Source organism: Cibotium barometz, chromosome 32, assembly GCF_041138505.1.
Source record: "Cibotium barometz isolate CiBa-2024 chromosome 32, ASM4113850v1, whole genome shotgun sequence".
Classification (NCBI taxonomy): domain Eukaryota; kingdom Viridiplantae; phylum Streptophyta; class Polypodiopsida; order Cyatheales; family Cibotiaceae; genus Cibotium; species Cibotium barometz.
In genome coordinates, this window is record NC_141077.1 from 11,728,968 (window position 1) to 11,742,924 (window position 13,957).

The 13,957-nt window shown below is 42.0% G+C and overlaps 1 protein-coding gene across 1 annotated transcript in view; it reads right to left on the reverse strand.

Moving 5' to 3' along the window:
- Positions 1-9,768: 9,768 nt before the first annotated feature.
- LOC147619825 (target of rapamycin complex subunit LST8-1-like) overlaps positions 9,769-13,957 on the reverse strand; it is a 32,470-nt gene continuing 28,281 nt past the window's right edge. The window contains exons 7-10 of the mRNA XM_086825671.1: positions 11,439-11,530; positions 11,215-11,294; positions 11,034-11,093; positions 9,769-10,690 (exon numbers count right to left, since the gene is read on the reverse strand). Of these exons, the coding sequence (XP_086681797.1) occupies positions 10,566-10,690; positions 11,034-11,093; positions 11,215-11,294; positions 11,439-11,530 (357 nt within the window). The 3' untranslated portion in view covers positions 9,769-10,565. The remainder of the gene's footprint in view (positions 10,691-11,033; positions 11,094-11,214; positions 11,295-11,438; positions 11,531-13,957) is intronic.

Here is a 13,957-nt window from a genome sequence, read left to right on the forward strand (position 1 = left end):
AAAATGAAGGGGGAGGGATACTATCTATACAAAAATGCAACCTAACTACCCTTTACATGCATGTAAATTCATGCACTTGCATGGCTTTAGTTGAACTAGACCTATCACTTAGTTAACTGTTCCAAATCTTATCTCATGCAAGCACTGTTGAGTTAACTTAAGCTTTCCTCATTATCTCCTCATGTATTACTTTAATATTTGAATAAATTAATCTTATCCCTTTTAACCATACTCAACATATCTTTTAATTTTTCATGTTCCTAGGCTCCAACCTTGGTAGTTCTCTACACCAAAGCTGACACATTAATTATTTTCTAGTTAACCATGTCTATTTTAATTTATTTTCTAGGATTTAACTAATTTAATTAATTTTTAACCCATGTTTGTATGTATAAATATGTACACATACACATGCATGGTAAAATTCACATAGGTCAACTTCTTAATAAAATCTAATGTGCACATTTTGTACCTTAATAAAATCCAATGTGCACATTTTTCACCTTGATTTTACCTTTTATTAATTTTTATGTGCCTATAGGATTACATAATTTCCACGTGTGTCACCTAGTGTGCACATGTGCACATTTTGCACATTTAGGCTTCTCCTTCACATAGTCACATGTGTCACCCATTATGCATATGTACACATTTTGCACATCTTTGTACATTTAGGTCTTCTCCTTTACATATAAATTTTTTATCTAAGGTTTCCACTTATTTAATTAATTTTTCTTAAGCCTTTGTATAAAATTTGACTCTATACCAATTATATTACCCTTACACTATCCCTAGGGTACACATGTATGCATTCTCCTTCCTTGGTCTATACTTGATTTCAAAATCAAACTGCTACAAAATCTGCATCCACCTTCTCAGTGCATGTTCAACTCAGCTGCTTGAGTGAAAATCCATTTTAAGCTTTGTAAACCTTTGACCAAGAGAATGGTTTCTTCACAACTTTAATGCATACACTATTGCAAGCAATTCAAAGTCATGCACTACATAATTTCTTTCATGAGATTTTAAGACTCATAACCTACAGGATGCCCTTCTTGCATAAGAACTCCTCCAATTACAAATCCACTCGCACCATAATAACTTCAAATGGCTTGCTGAATTTAGGAAACTTTAAAATTAGGTTGGTTACTCAAACAATCTTTGGTTTGTTAAATGCACTTTAACACATTATCCTTCTTCAATAGATGAGTGAGAGGTGAAGATATTTTAGCATACTTTAGGATAAATATTCGATAGTAACCTATTAAGCCAAGAAATCCTCTGACTTCTCTGCTCGATTTAGGCTCAAGACAATCTACCACACTTTGAACCTTAGCTAGATCTATAGAAATTCCATCCTTGAAATGATAAGGCTCAAGTATTCGATGTGGTCAGTACAGACGGTACATTTACTTTTCTTAGTGAAAAGTATATATTTCCTAAGCATCTCTAAAACTTTACACACATGAACTTCATGTTCAGCTGCATTCTTGGTAAAGATTAGAACATCATTAAAGAATACAAGAACAAATTCATCCAAATGTTCTTTAAAGATTTTCTACATTAAGTTATTAACTGTAGTGGTGTTGATGGGTATGAACACCCCCTAGCATTTTCACATTAGCTTGGGTGGTGTGAACACCCCCTATCATTAGTAACATTAGCTTAGGCTAATGAGTTATGGGATTTTGTTATTAAAAGATGTCATATCAAGACGTGGTTACAAGAGGGCTAGTGGAGAGTTAGGATCTTGTGGAGTTTATAGGAGCCCAATAGTCACATGGGTATCCCAAGAGTCACATGGTTGGATGGCTATATAAATCCCCTCTTGTATATTCAAATTGGATATGTGATACACAATATTTTTTTTGGAGTACACTATGATATTTTTTTGTATCTTTATCTTGTGTCTTTTATCTTGTTCTTGATACATGTCTCCTACTCCATGCTCATGTGTACTATGGCTATGTGTGTAGGAGCATGTGTTGTCCCCATGTTAGCAAGGCTATGCTAACACTTGGCCACCACGATGGGATGAGAAGCTTCATTCTTGGAAATGAATGAATGATCTTTTTTATGTCTCTTTGTTTTTGTTCTATACGTGTGCAAATGTTCCTTGTAGGAGTGTCACGATTCAGCTTGTGGAGGCAGGGAAACTTGCAGCATTAAAGATAGAATGCTCTCTTCAAATATTCACATGAATGGTGTAAAATATGTGACCTATGTCAAAGCACTACGCGTTTGGAGAATCATTTGTGAACTAATAATCCTATTCTAGCATCTTTACCTTTTGAAAAATGGGGAATTGACTATGTTAGGCCTATCACCCCTACCTCTAGAAGGAAAAAGAAATACATCATTGTGGCTACTGACTACTTTACTAGATGGCATAAGGCTAGAGTGGTGAGGAGAGATGTTGCACAAATTACCACCAATTTTTTGATTGAGCAAATCATATGCCATTTCGGGGCTTTTGTTGAACTAGTTTTCTAATAGGGGAACACATTTTCTAAATGATGTTATTGAGGATCTTAAAAAATATTTAAATATTCATCATGATAATACGACACCATATAAGCCATCTATTAATGGTCAAGTCAAAAGCACAAATAAGCAACTAGTTACCATACTTTGAAAAACCATTGCATCACATAAAAGGGATTGGGATGATAAACTTTGTGCTATTGTTTGGGCTTACAACACTACCTTTAAGGAAGCCACGGGCTTTACAACTTTTTCACTTGTGTATGGGCAAGAATGTGTGTTACATATTGAGCATGAGTTGTTGAGCCTTAGATTTCTTCATTATCACAACTTACCTTTGGAGGAGAGTTTGCAAGAGGGATTGAATACCTTAGATCATTTAGATGAATGGAGATTGAGAGCCTATTTTCACCCACGAAGTATCTAAGAAGTGGCAAACCAAACAAAGGGCTAGAAAAGAAAAACTCTATACTTTTGAACAGAACCAATTAGTGCTCCTCTATGATGCTCGACATGAGTTGTTTCCTAGGAAGCTTAGCCATGTATGTCAGGGTCCTTTTCGTATCGTGGAGGTTATGATGAAGAACAACAAGGTTTAGGTAGAAAAATTGGTTTCCCACCAAGACAAACTTTGACAAAATAAAACCCTACTGGATTTGATTTCTTTCCCATTAGTAAGCCTAAATGCATTGTTTCTATGTCATTTTATGGAGCTAGCAAGGGGTCTTCCAATTCCAGATCATGTGGCATTGTTATACATCATCCTAATGGGTGCATTAGCCTTCTCTGGATTAGTTTGGGTGATCATTTTAGCAATAATATAGTAGAATACCAAGCTTTGTTAATTGCGTTATGAGCTTTGAGGAAGTTGGGAGCATCTAAGATTCATGTTAAAGGGGATTCAAAATTAGTGATATATCAACTTTTTGGCACTTCTAAGACACTCCATCCACCTACTCATTACTATTGTCAACCTGCTCATGTTTTGTTTTCCTACTTTGATGACCCCACTATTACTTACATTCCCCGTTGTCAAAATTCCATAGCTGACACCGTAGCCATGATGGCTCTCTTGGGAACCTTTGGCTCTTTTTTGACCAGCTCCCATGTGTGACAGATGACATTCTTGATGCTTGGTAATGGATCCAAAATCTGAAAATGTTTGTGGTAGAGGAGGTCTCTCATAGTCAAATGCGAGAAGATTTTGCCGGGTAGGAGCCATGATTTTGGTCACCCACCCACCGCCGTGCTCATCTAGGATTCAAGGTAGAGTATGTATCTCAATTAGTCCTTTGTGATGGTGGTGGTCTCTAGCACCATAGCTCCAAGGAGGGCACAGTGAGTGATTTTATCAGACTTGGGGAGGACTAGGTGGGCCTCCTCAACATTTACGCTCCTAACTCCATGGCAGGTCAAGCAATGTAAGATCCCTCTTACTATATAACTGAGAAGGTTATTAAATCTTATGGTGCTCATCCTAGACAGAGAAAATTTCTTAGGACTTTAGAAGAATTTTTAAAAGTATTAAATCTTGGAAAAATCAGTAAAACCTAGATGTGTATAAAGCTCTATTAGAATCCTCCCCATGTGCAAAATTCTAGGGAGCTTCCCATGTGCAAGTGCACATGTGCACATATGCACCCCCCTAAATTTATGAGGAAACATATCATTATAGTTTCAAAAAATTATCAAAGAAATTCAAAACATAAATATCTCCATGAGAACATACATTGAGTTGGGTGTGAGAAGGAAAAATATTAGTGCGGGAAACTATAGCTTGGCAATTTTCTAAGGTTAAGTGGTGTTTAAATTGGCTAAGGTTTAAAGAGCTAAAGTTAGAAATACCATGGTTTGGAGATAATGGTTTTTAGCATGTGATTTTGGGTTTATGGTTTTCCAAAAACTAGAGTCGTGCTCACTCTATTAGTTAATTTAGGAAGTCATAGTGCATGGTAGACTAAAGTAAAGATAAGCGCACTATTAACTTATGTTGCATGTGTATGAATGCATGGGTAAAGTCAAGTGGTCTAGATGTGAAGTTGAATCCTCTAACCATCAACAATCAAGTTTCTTCATCCATCCCAATTAAATTCATCTCTCCTTGTCTTGGCCCATTCCCTAGCTGCTCTGTTGAGCCTATGGTACCTACTGATTTGGCATTTCCTCTTCCCTCTTGACATCCTATGTGTCTTCCCTCCTAGGTGCCAAAGGATAAACATCACCTCCCATCCTCTTGGGGTAAGGGCACTGAGGAGATATGAGCCTCTCCATACAGTTGAAACACTGAACATGCTACTATGCACACCCGAGGTTGTTGCTCATGTTTCTGGATATGCCCTATTGCTTCAAGCTTTTTTCCCCTCACCCGTCGAATGGCTATGGCGGCTCTTTCACAGTCGAGTTCCTCCCAAGCGAGAGAGATGAAGAGATAGATAGTCGCCTCCCCCACCATACACACAGTCCACCTTGCTGCAATCTAGATAAGCTGATTTTTCTCCACCACATCCGAAAAAAAATAGAAAAAAATCTTGATAACCTTTGCGGCCCAACCCCCATTCACGCAGTGAAGACGAGAACCCTACACTCTGATACCAATGTTACACTTGCATAGCAACGATGCGTCAAGCACAGAGGAGAAGGAGCTCTTGTTCACCAAGCCATAAAGGGAATGAGGATAGGGATCCTCATCGTCAAAAATATAGTGGCCTAACCACACATGCCCGCGACCGCGTGTGGGACTACACCCATGTGCCCTCTCCCCTAAACCCCGGCTCACTCGCCGTCCACGCTCCAGTGGATGGTCTCAAAAGCCTGTCAAGCTCCCCGTAGCTGCTACGGGCTACACAACATAAACGGATATGGGATAGCTTTCAGCCGCAAAAGATTACTCTTTTGCTTTGGCAAATAGCTCACAAGAGCTATTTTGGCAAAAGATTACTCTTTTAATTTGGTAAATAGCTCACAAGAGATTGGCAATGGACACCTAGCTAGCACTTGAAGGTCGGCCAACCCTTTGCTCTGTGTGGACACCCCCAAGAGACATAACAGCATTGCCTTTAGGATTGTCCCAGGGCGCAGTAGGTTTGGTTTTGCGGATCCTTGGTATCTTCACCGTGGACCAACCGCACCATCACCTAGGGTCGATAGCATGGGTTTCTAAGCTAGTACCAACCCCAGCATATGAGACAGGATAGGACGTCGCCCTTGTCCTCTCTCACCACACTGACCCCAGCATATGAGGAGATGGGATAGGACCTCGTCCTTGTCCCCTCACCACATCCTGGGGTTGATAGCATGGGTTTCTAAGTCAACACCAACCCCAACATATGAGGAGACGCGATAGGATCTCACCCTTGTCCTCTCTCACCACAACATCATGACAACCCCACTATCAGCAAACCCAACTGGGAAAAGGACCACATGCCCTTGTCAGAGGTGGGAGATCATCGATAGTATAGCAACATGGCAAATTTGGGATGCTCACTGCAAACGACGCCATAAAGGACAATATCATGCCATCCGATGAGTCCCCCAAGAGGCTTTTCTACAGATTTGGAGCTGCAGTCCTTTCCTCAAGGTAGAAGACAACAAGGTTGCTTGGCATGACATGCCACCTGTTTGCCCTCCTCCCCCCACCCCTCCAAATCTTAATGAGATAGCCTTCCTCCTAGAGCAGCCAACCCACGAGGAAGAGCCCTTCTTTGTCCCCAACTGTATTTTCTCGTCTCCCTTGATTGAGACTAGATCATGTACTTAACATTTTGGTTGTATCTTTGGTAACTAACGGAAGGATCTTTTCTTGGAAAAAAGAAAAGGCATCGCCACCTTTTTTTTTTGGAATGCATTCAAGGTATCAACAAACACCATGTGAAGATTCTCAAGAACTTTAACGTGGGCCGTTTATGTTTCTCATGTACTTTAACTCGAAGCTAAGGCATCCCAAAGGAACACTTCTGAGAAGAGGAAAAAACTTTAGCTAGACACATGGCCATATTGAGATAGCACCATTAGATTTTTTCCCTCATGGTTGCCTATGTAAAAACTGAGGAGGAGCAAACGTATAGGAGGACAAAAAAAAGGAGAAGCCAAAGATCTACTTTTCTAGCTCGTCACCTTCTTTGGACGACCCCTACTTCTGAGAAAGAGCAAGGAGCTCTTTTGGTCGAGATTGGGGCATAGCTCCCCTATTCAAATCCCCTAATTATCTTGTTTCTTTTTGTTATTCAATCATTACATTGATGTCATTTAGAGTAGCAAGTGATACTCGTTCTTTCAAAAATTGGTGCCATTCTCCATTATAGAACTTTAGAGTTGGTCAAAAGAGTTTTTCCCTATTTTTGTTTCTCTATTTTACTTGCATGATTCATAGATAATCCTTAATCAATATGCACATATGAGAAGATGAAGCTTTGGAGAGCTAAAACAAAATGTGGCTAAGCAAAAATAGTACACACAGTTGTTGTGTCTTGAGGACTTGACTTCCCTTGACAAATACTTGTGCATGGGTTTTGAGAATGATCTTCAAAAAGTTAACCGCCTCACTAACACGTTCATGGGTAAGCAATTAAAATTGTTATGATGTACATTCTCTCTTTGAAGACAAATGAAGTGCAAACTACCTACTTCACGAATGTAGCCATAGACACATATCGACAAACACTAGCCTTTGCAAGCCATACATGCATACATATAATATATACAAATATATGTGCACACACACACACACACACAAATGCATGCATGCATGCATGAATACATATATATATATATATATATATATATATATATATATATATATATATATATATATATATATATGTATATATATATATATGTATATATATGTATATGTATATATATGTATATACACACACACACACACACACACACACACACACATATATATACATATATATACATATATATATATATATGTATATACATGTATATATATATGTATATGTATATACATGTATATATATATGTATATATATATACATATATATATGTATATATATGTGTATATATATACATACATACATGTATATACACATATATATGCATATATATATATATATATATATATATATACATACATAGACAAACACTAGCATTGTTCTACTGGACATAAGTCTTCAGGTCTACTTAACACAACAAGAGCCCATATAAACAACAACAACTAGTTAATTAAGTTTTAAAGAGGAAATATACAAAAATTATTGAAGTGATGATTTAGAAACCCCTATACATTGTTGAGGATTTCCACCACAACTACGAGAGAACATTTAGTCGCAACAGGTTTAGAGTTTAATTTAACTCCAAAGTAAAAGAAGCCTTTTGTTTGTGTACGATTTGACGTTTGGGTGGAGTACAAATACCATGCCCAAGCTTCATTCCAGACCCAGGCTGGGGACAGAGTCACAAGAGATTTCTTCGAGATAGCCGAAAGAGTGACGGTATTTGTAGGCTATGTGGCCAGGATGCAGCTGTTGTTTCTGAGACCACCCGCCCCCCAGCTTTTGAGCACAGATTTGCAGCTAGCTTACTTCGAGCTTGGGATCATCTCATGCCGGCCCTTAGACAAACCGCTCCGGCAGCCTCAGAGGAGCAGCTTCGGCAGCCTTTGGTCTAGAACCCACTGATCCGTTTACCCAGTGGCCACATGTTGGGGGCCCGACCGCATGTATCATGGGGCGCCTTGACCATGGGACTAGCCAAGTCTCTTGGAGATTGGATCGCACACAGATAGTTACCCCCAAAGGTGTAGGAGTGAGGCGTGACAGGGATCCGAGGTAGAGACAAGCTCAGCATTGATATTGACTCAGCTATCCATCAGGAGTGGTTGACTCCTATCCCAGACCTGACCCACCCTGTGTGGTTAGGTGTGTTTACCAAACATGATATTCTAGTGGTGGTCCACAGAGCAGATGAGGACAGTGGTCTGCTCACTTTTTCTATTGGATCCCATGGCAGACTAGAGAGATCTGAGCTCCCCTTAGAGGACTTCAGTGGTGGCTGCACCTTGCAGAGGGTGAGGGTGATGGTTTTTGGGCACGAGAGTGGCACATTCACCGAGTACCGGCCAAGGTGGCCAGGGAGAGATTCTGGCGGCTATGGATATGGGAGTGCCGACCTCTCGCACGCCTACAGTGGGACTCGGGAGAGTGGACTTGGCACGACCCCGCGGATCGAGAGGATACTCTGGATGCCTCCTTCTTTGCATATACAACGCGGCTAGGCTGCAGGATCCATATGCCAGAGTTAGATGGCACCCCGGCAACAGTAGCACATTGGCAATCACACAGGGCCTCTCACAGCGCTTCCTTTCAGATTTCTAGAAGAGGCTCTGGGACAGCTTTCAGCTTAGAAAGATCACCCTCTTTCTTTGATTGATAGCACACAAGAGTTTGGCGGTCGGTACTTGGCTGGCAATTGGAGGTCGGCCATCAGCTTGCCCGTGGTGCGCCCCGTGGTGCGGCCACCCTTAGGAGTCTCAGTGACATTGTCTTTGGGATTGCCCAAAGGCTCGGCAGATTTGGCAGCGGATTCTCCACATCTTCACTATGGACAGGGCATCGACCCGGATCATTACATGGGGCACTATCGCTTGGTAGGAGTGGTCAGGGCTTATGAGGAGGATGGGGGAGGACTAGCCCTTCAAGTCTTTCACCATGGTATTGCAACAGTACCAATCATAACCCCACCTGCAGAGCGACTGGTGTCCACGCTCATGCCAGAGATGGGAGATTTGCAATAGCATAGCAGCCTGGCACATTTGGCGAGCTAGATGCAACGAGGCCATCAAGGGTACCCACACTCCGCCGGCTCAATCTATCAAGAGCATATGGCTCGATATCATTCACACTCTCCGCGGTCAGTGTGGAGGAAGTTACAAACAAGGAGGTTCTGACCACATGCGGAAGTGGCGGGAAGCTTTCTTGAGGCTTTGGAAGCCTCGCCCATTTCTCACAGATAGAGGAGGTGACCCCATTTGGCAGTACAGACCACCTATGTGGTTGTTCCCCCCCCCCTCCTTTTATGAGATAGCCTTCTCCTCACAGAGCGGCCAGCCGGAGGACAAGTGTCTCTTCCCTTTTTGATCATTTGATTCCCGCCCTTAAATGACGTGAGTTTGTATTTAGCCCTTCATGTTTGTATCTACCCTTTGTGGCTGTTTTTCAATTAACTAATAGAAGGGTCTTTTTCCCGGAAAAAAAAAAGATTTGATGTTTGGTACATTCTCGCAGATCTTATTAATTCCCTGCTCTCTCTCTCTCTTAATGCTTTTGTGTGAAATTGTAAAATCGAGATTTGGTGCTTCATACTGCTTGCAGGAGTCATGAACGGTTGAACAGTCCTAAAAATTTACTCACCTTAAAAGATTTGTTTTACGATAATCTACAGATACATTTTCATGACTGCTTACAGGGAAGTGAAACCATTTCTACCTGCATCAGATAGGCTGTGTTAAATAGGCTCTTAACATTAGTTTTGATCAAAGACTCTTTGAGGGCCATAAGAACTCTGGTTTTCACACCTCAACATAATAGGTAACAAGCAGGACAACCCCCTTAAGTTTGTACAAACTTGTAGCAGACTGAGCTTCCTTACCATATAGATGGAAAAAAAAAGCCTCCACAAAGGGACATCTTAGGCTGCATACAGAACAGTCCCCGCCAGTCAACAGGGCCACAACTTGGCTGCCTGTCAAGGATGGAGGGGCAATGCTGAGCCCATCCAGCTATCCCTATGGAAATGTTATGTACCCAGCAATCTATACTGTAGATTGAATGTATTTCAAGCGAACGGTTCCGATTGGAAGTGGAGATAATTTTGAAAACCCTAATCATGCATTCAAGATTTCAAACATTCTATGTCTTGCCGGCCCTTTGATAGGCTTCCCCACTAGAACTCACAAAAAAATGTAGCTTTAAGGCTCAATCAAGTTTCACTAGCAACGACGACAGTGGCATCCAAGCTTTTGTTGTGGATAGGCAAGAGATTTTTCACCCTTGCTCAATGAGCTCACAAGAAAAGAATGAACCATATAGTATCTTCAAGAACTCACTGTAGCACCTGTCTCATGCATGAGGATCAGTACCGTCATTCAGCGCACAGCAAACGGCCGCTTTGTGATGCCCTTGATATGTTCGGATTGCCGTCCCACTTGACAATTCCCAAAGTTTTGCTGTGGTATCAGAAGAGGCTGGAGAAAAGTGATACACAACTTAAATACAATTAAGACCTTTACACTCCATACCCCACCCCATCAGACAGGTGGGGAGCTTGGAAGGGGGCAAATCCCCCGTCTATAAACAAGTATGTGTGCTCACTCACACACACACACACACACACATACACACAAATCTGTAAAGCCCCTTGAAGCACAAAATTATAGACGGGGGCAAATCCCCCGTCTATAAACAAGTATGTGTGCTCACTCACACACACACACACACACACACAAATCTGTAAAGCCCCTTGAAGCACAAAATTATATAAGCTTAAAACAACTTGTAACTGACATATATAGTGTTATAACACCTTACCAGTCACCAGGTAGGCCCCATCTACAGAGAATACGCAATCCCAAACCCACCGTTGATGACCTGCATCACCATCAGTGAATGTAATAAAACTGGCTTGCTTTTATGGAAAACTTATCTTATACATCGCATGTGAAGAACCCTTGAAGCTTTGTTCATAAAAAGCAAGAGAAGATGTGATCACCTGTAAGTGTCTGTTCCAATGTGAAGCCATCCACATTCCATATTTTAACTGTCTGGTCTGAGGAAGTTGTTGCAAGATAACTGCAAAAGTAGGTCAGTTAGACTCTCTGTAACAACCTGGAAAGCATAATTTGATTAAAAACCAAACATTAGCTGATGTTAAGTAGCCCTATCATAGTGTTACTCTGTAAAACATGCTTTGAAATGTGAGTTCAAAGCATGTACCGATTTTCACAAAACTCTGGTGATAATAGACATTTTAGGATGTAGGTATTGTGTGCTTGAAGCTTATGTAATGGTTCAAAATTTGTCATTATCTGCACCCCAACAGAAAAAGATTTCTAAAAGTTAAGCTCACAAGCAAGGCATCAAAACATATACAAGACTTCAATAGCATCCGATGCCCGCCCCCCACCCTCCTCCCTCTCTCTCTCTCTCTCTCTCTCTCTACTCAACCAGCAGGCAAGCATTCTTGGATTCATAGAGCAGCCCTCAAAGGTGAGAAAAGTTATTTTGGTGATGATCTCGCTCCCACTCAGGTGGAGCATAGGAAAATGAGCATGCCACAGGTGCTTGAAGCTCGTAAAGCAGGGAAATGGGCAGTTTATAGAGATGGCAAGGTCATCATCACAGACAGACATCCCAAATAGGGACATGGGGTCTATGATCTGAGGATGGCAGTTTGCAACTGCAACGGGACTTTGTGGTCAAACATTGGAGGATTCACGGAGACTTTCACAAGACGGGACATACATATTCTACACAGAGACGCACCAGAGAGAAGAGAGGGGACTAGCACATGTACCGGGGATATCAATGGGAGTCTGATTATCCATAGATTTCTCGGTGAAGTCCTCAATGCAAAAGGCTATTTCAAATTGCCTTATGAAAGCAAGTGCCTTGGTGGTATCCAGCTTTCCATTATAGCTCTCGAATTTGATGTCCTTGTCCCTTGACTTGAACTCCTTGGCCTTCTTGCTGTGATGAGCATCCCGACGCTCTAAAGCATCATCCTCTTCGTCATGTCTACGATGGCGACGGTACCCAGGTCTATGGCTGATTTCCCGTGCAACACCCTCCACTCTGGATGGAACTCTGCGAGCAAGAACATACCTAGAAGGTGGAGATATCACCGACAGTACATAAAGATCTTCTGCATCTCTCATATGGGCTGAAAACCCCTCATCATCCGCTCGAGCTGCATGTCGATGTACATCATCTCCTCAGCCTGCATGCCCTCTCACCTCAGTTGCATGGGCTGGATGCCCCCTCATAACATCTGTCCAGGCTGCATGCCCCCTCATAACATCACTTGCTTGAGTTGCATGCCCTCTCACAACATCATCAGAATTCCCTTCACAGGATAACCTGCGAGGTTGCTGTGTGAAGACCCACTTGCCCTCATCATCAAAAACAACATCGCCACGGCTTTTCAAATAAGCAACAGCCAACAACCACCATTTGGTCCATCTCCATTTCTGGAGCCACTTCTATGGGACTGTCACTGCATAGAGCGGCTAGATTTGTAACATGTTCACATGTGGCCAGGCCAGTGCCCCATGTGAAAGGGTCAGTTATCTTGTGTCACATGGACGGGAACCAGTTTTGTGCCACCCGTGTGTGACCAGTATTGTGCCATATGAACAGGAGCCTATTTGCTGCCACCCGTGTATGACCAGGATTGCGTCTTACCCATGGGATTGTCACTCCATGGTAGGACTGATATTTGTCCCGAGCTTGTCTATGGGATTGTCACTCCATAGGAAGGGCCGTGCGAGGATGTGTGTTTTGCCTATGGGACTGTCACTCCATAGGAAAACCACGAATTCACATTTATGTCGCGCCAGTTTTGTGCCCGACCAAAAATCCTTATACAAGTTTCATGAAAGGGAGATTTCGTCCATTACATGTGCACATGCATTTATGTTTGTATGCATAAACTTGTTTTCGTGTGTTTGGTTGCTATGACATGCCAGTACGCTGGACAGGGACACCCCCAGTGTACTGTAGTCTGTGGGTGTGCTGTCTGCTGACGAGTTGTTGTGGATGTGAACAGGTGCTAAGTATTGCCCCTTTTGGCCTTTTCAAACGTAAAATCCATGAAGTCATGTAAACCTCAATGTTTAAGCTTGGATGTTCACACACATTTAAAATATTGTCCGGACACTTTCTAGTGTGGGTGCCCATGAGCTAACCTTTGAGTAAAATTTAATAATATTTAAAGCATCTATTGCGTGGGCAACTTTTCTTTCCCCACACGTGGAGAGTATTGAGGGGGGTGGTTGCTGAAAGGGAGGCGACTACAGAATTGAGGAGAGAGATTGATTTGGCTGTTGTTTTTGGAATCCGCCTGCTGTTTTGTACTCGCCTGCTGCCCTTGTACCTGGCTGCAGCATCTGTACCCGGCTGCCAGTACCTGTACCTGGCTGCAACAGTTGTACCCGCCTGCCAGCACTGTACCCGGCTGCAACAACTGTACCTGGCTACAGTAGTAGTACCCGCCTGCCAGCACTGTACCCGGCTGCAGCAACTATACCAACACCTGTACCTGCCTGCTGATTACCTATTTACAACACTACAACACATGATTGTTACTATCTACAATTACCACAACTGTACCTGTTGATTGTCACTTTTGTACCGGTTGGCTGCCCTGTTTGTACCTGCTGTTTGCACCCATTGGGAGTACAACAAAAAGGGAATGATCTTCTCTGCTGAGATTTGAATTAAAAATCTTTGCCAAG